This window comes from Cervus elaphus, chromosome 11, assembly GCF_910594005.1.
Source record: "Cervus elaphus chromosome 11, mCerEla1.1, whole genome shotgun sequence".
Lineage (NCBI taxonomy): Eukaryota > Metazoa > Chordata > Mammalia > Artiodactyla > Cervidae > Cervus > Cervus elaphus.
Genome location: NC_057825.1, coordinates 13336286 through 13341168, shown reverse-complemented (window position 1 = coordinate 13341168; position 4883 = coordinate 13336286). Strand labels below are relative to the sequence as shown.

Here is a 4883-nt window from a genome sequence, read left to right as displayed (position 1 = left end):
TGCAACAGTGATGAATCATCCCCAAAGCCTTTGCTTATTATCTCCAGGTTCCCAGCTTTTTTTTTTTTTTAATTGATGCATCATTTTTATTTAGTAAAATGACAAATCTTATGTGTACAGCTTTTTACTGATGACTTGGTCATCTATTTCTTGTTGATGACCATTTAATTTGTGTTTAGTTTTTCCTAATATAAAATACTATGAATATTTTTGGGTTTTTAATAAATATAAAGTACATAAAATACAGAATTTCCATACTGCTTTTGAAAGTGGTTGTGTAATTTTATATTACCGATCACTGCCTCTAGGTCATGAGGTTATGGTTATTTCAAAATTTTTACTTCAAAATTTTTTGTATTATGTTTCTATACTAAAAAAAGAGTTGAAGTTTCTAGAAGAAATATTAAATTACATATTTTAAAAATATAGTTGTAGGAAGAGATGGAGGAAAGAATGGCTTCAACATTCCTATTGTGGAATGGGTAATTTCTTGGTTCTTGTTCTTTCTGGTCATTAGCAATTTTTAATTTTTTTGAAAAAATGAGGAAATTGAAAAGAAAGAAAGACATAGCAATATAATAAAGGAGGAATGGAAAAGTAGGAGAAGAGAAAAATTGAAAAGTTAAGTTTTAAACAAGAAAAAAAATTTGAAAGAGAAAAATGAGGAATTATGAAAATCTTCAAATTGAAAATAAGCAAAAATGTATTTTCTCCTTCTTCTCCTCCTCCCTCTCTCCTTTCTTCCTTTCCCTTTTCAAATGTTTACAAAGGCATCCAAGAACTACAAATTAGGAAATTATTTTTAGCGATATACTGAAATGTGATGAATGTTGGTGGATAAGTCTTGAAAAGAAAGCAATTTGTTCAGGAAGTATCCATGGGAAAAGGATTAGATTAAAGCATCTCATTTGGAAGATTCAGTGTGATGACTCTTCATAGGAAAGAGGAAAAATAGAGAGGGAAAGTATCTTGATTAGGCAGAGGCAGAGCCAACTGAAGGATCATCATCACTGGCTGTAATTATTCATAATGCCTCTTCTCACATGGGTTAAATAAATCCATGGCTGATTCATGTCAATGTATGACAAAAACCACTACAATATGGTAAAGTAATTAGCCTCCAACTAATAAAAATAAATGGGGGAAGAAAAAATCTAACCTCCAAGAACTTGCTTGTTTACCAAGAATCGGCAGAAACCAGATTCAAGTGGAGCAGAATCCACACGTGTGTTCCTCACGCGGGTGCTGCCTATGGTTTCCTTCTAACCACCAGCTTCCTCAGGCCCTGTTTCAAGTCTGTGTTTCTCAGGCTGTAGATAAAGGGATTGAGGGTGGACGTTAAAACTGTGTAGACAATTGTAGCCATGTGGTCCCTGACGGTGTAGGTGGATACAGGCTGTAAATAGACATAGAAGATGCTTCCATAAAAGAGTGTTACCACAGTGAGGTGAGACCCACACGTGGAGAAGGCTTTGCGTTTCCCAGCAGTTGAGGGGATTTTGAGAACCGCAAGGAGGATTTGTATATAAGAAAAAGTAATGCATAGAAAAGGAGTCACCAAAAAAACAGATCCTTCTATCATCATGACGATTTCGTTGATAAATGTGGAGGAGCAGGATAATTTCACCAGAGGGCTGAAGTCACAGAGGAAGTGGTGGATAATATTAGAGTCACAGAAAGTGACCTGATTCAGCAGAAGTACATGTACGAGTGAGTGGAGGTGAGGCAGTGAGCAGGAGAAGGCCACCAGCAGGACACAGCGGCGGTGGCTCATGGTGGTGACATAGTGGAAGGGGTCACAGATGGCCACATAGCGGTCGAAGGCCATGACTACTAGAAGCCAACTGTCAGTGTTTCCCAAGGCATATATAAAATACATCTGGGTCAGACACCCAGCATAGGAGATGGTCTTATGTGACAGAAAGTTCACCAGCATCCTGGGGACAATGGTTGTTGTGAAGCAAATGTCAATGAAAGACAGGCAACTCAAGAAGAAATACATGGGGGTTTGGAGCTGGGAGTCAGAGTGGATGGCCAGGATGATGAGCAGATTCCCTGTTATGGTGACCAGGTATATGATGAGGAAGAGGATGAAGAGTGGCTTCTGGTCCTCAGGCCGGGAGGAGAGTCCCAGGAGGATGAATTCAGAGACACTGCTGGTTTGGTTGAGTCTTTCCATTGACTTGTGTCTAGTTATACACAAGAAGGTTTGTTATTTGCCCTGTTCCAACTCCACAGCCCAAATCATGAGACCCCAGCAAGTCTTTGTTTCCTCTATTTGGTCACTATTAACAGCTGTGCTGGGAAAGCTTGTCCAGCTTATGGTCATTGATGTGGTCCTCCCTTCCCAAATCCATGGGCATCATAAGGGCCTTATATTGCAAGCTGAAGAAACAGAAGAAGAGTTTTCCTTTAGAAATTGCCAGAGGTGGTCCTCTCTGATTCAAGTTCCTTAGCTCCTATTTTGGGAAAAGTCCCATTTCCTTACTGGGAACATAGCAATAAAACTGAGCAATCTTTGCCTTTGTGTAGTTTATGTTGTACTTGGGAGATAGATAATCAGCAAACAAATACATAATATAATATCAGGTAGGGATAAATTTTGTTAACCAAATAGAGCAACTTAAGAGAATGGAGCTGACTGTGGAGTGGAGGTGGAGGTATTTTAGATAGGGAAGTCAGAGGGCTCTCATTTTATATTAAAGCAAATTCTGTTGCATAATTCTAAAGTTTTTCTTTGCACTGTTTTGGATAGAATAAGAACATTTGTGAAAATAGCCAACAGGGAAAATCTAGGAGGAATGGTGAATGTAGTTCAACAGTATTTTTCCCTCCTCTTGACAGAGAATGAGAGGTTCATCCTTCTTAGCTCATGGGATGCTATCATCACCAGCCTGTGCAAATTGTACATAATGGTTGCTTTCTTTAATTTCCCTGTCCTAAATCTCATGCATACAGGATGGGCATCCTTTGTTGATTATTCATGTTTAAAAAATTCCTCTTTCATATGTTTATTCAGAAAACATATGAGAAACATATTTATATACATTTTTTTTTCAATCATATCCAGTTGTCCAGCAGTGGATATTGAAAAAGTCTGTTTCTTGGTAATGTAAAAAATAGGTAATGAGAGATCTTACACCAGCAAAGTGCTTTAAATAAACTTTTTTAGAGTCAGAATGTCCACCCATGCCTTGTGAATAGACATATTCCATAGGGATTTTCAAGCATTTTGAGACATTGCTTGTATATTTTTGGTTACTGTAAAAATCTCTACAATACATACTTACATTATCCCTCACTGTCAAATTGTCAGGCTAATTTCAGATTTTTGCAAGATTTTATGAAAGAAATGTTTGTTTAGGCATTTAGCTTTGAGTGAATCAGTATTTATTACTTAAAGCTCAATGCATAACAAATATTTCTTTCATAAAATCTTGCAAAAACCTGAACACGTCCTGATGGTTCAGTGGGTAATGAACCCTTTTGCAATGCAGGAGACATAGGAGACGCAAGTTCGATCTATAGTTTGGAAGATCCCCTGGAGAAGTAAATGGCAACCCACTCCAGCATTCTTGCCTGAAAAATCCCATGGCAGAGCAACTTTGGGGGTTACAGTCCAAAATTTGCAGAGTCAACACGACTACTGAGTGACTAAGTGAGCAAATGAAGTGAATATTGTTATTAACCAATATGGAAAGTTTTTTAGATGTTGTGCTTATGCTAAACATCTCACTAAACCCCACAATAAAGAATTGGGGGATGTGTGTTGTTATCAGGTGCCTGAGTTTTATGGAGATGAAGCAATTTGCCCAAGGTCACTAAGGAAGTGAATAGCCATCAGGATTTGAACCCCACTCTGATTTCAGACTCACTTTAAGTGTATGCTCTCAAGCATTGTACTAAATCTTTTCTAGTTTTGGTATATTAATTTCCTGTCACAACCAGGCAAGGTTCTGTTTTCTCATTTTGATAATTTCCTACATGAATGACCCTCTATTCCCCTTAACTGATAATGTTTTTTCTCCTGTACTCACTTGCAAGAGAGGTGAGTTATCATTCTGTGTTGTAGAGATGGTGGAATTTGAAAATATGAATATCCATGATTAACTGGCCATAATCAGGCAGAAATAATTGGCCATGCGTGACTGGGATGTGTCTGTATGTGAAGCTGTGGCCCTGTGGTGAACACTGCCCTGGGTTGAAGACAAAAAGTGAGGGCTTGTTTTGTCCTGCATCACCTGCTCACGAGTTGGTTCCTGATGTTTTGTGAATAACAAGGGAGACACCTTGTTTTTGTCTGTAAAACAGTTTATCACACACAAATCAATGTTTAAAAAAATGAGTCATTTGTGAAAGGGCTGCTTGGGGAATGTTCAATGCAACAATTAGTGGAGATGGTGTGAATGAATGGGGTTGAGTGCTCCAGGTTGCAGATCTGAGGAACACTCAGGCTGATGACTAGAAAAAAGGAGGAAGGTTTTGGGTCTGAGAATCAGGAAGAACATTCTAAAAGCACAGGGTGAGTGAATGAGGCTGGGGATACAATAGTTTTTGTCTTTATTCTTCTTATGGGCTCTGCTTCCATTAAAACATGTGGTATAGGGGGACTTCTCTGGTGGTCCAGTGACTAAGATTCCATGATGCCAAATGCACGGGGCTTGGGTTCGATAATTGGTCTGGGAACTAGATCCCACATGACACAATTAAGAATTCATATGCTACAACTAGGAGTCCGCATGCTGCAACTAAGACCTGGTGCAGCCAACATTTTAAAAAATGTGGTATAGATAGCTTAGAAGTCCAACTGGATGGATTTAAAACCAAATGGCATATGGAAATTTTACTTGGACCTTATGACTTCTCAATCCATGAGATATTTG

The 4883-nt window shown here is 38.4% G+C and overlaps 1 protein-coding gene across 1 annotated transcript; it reads right to left on the bottom strand.

Annotated features, from left to right (window-relative positions):
- Nucleotides 1–1249: 1249 nt before the first annotated feature.
- LOC122703027 (olfactory receptor 1L8-like) lies at nt 1250–2191 on the bottom strand. The gene has a single exon (XM_043917108.1). The coding sequence runs from the start codon at nt 2177–2179 to the stop codon at nt 1250–1252; it is 930 nt and encodes a 309-aa protein (XP_043773043.1). The 5' UTR covers nt 2180–2191.
- Nucleotides 2192–4883: the final 2692 nt, after the last annotated feature.

Coding starts and splice junctions, on each gene's coding strand:
- LOC122703027 (XM_043917108.1), bottom strand. CDS start 2,179: ATGGAAAGACTCAACCAAACCAGCAGTGTCTCTGAATTCATCCTCCTG.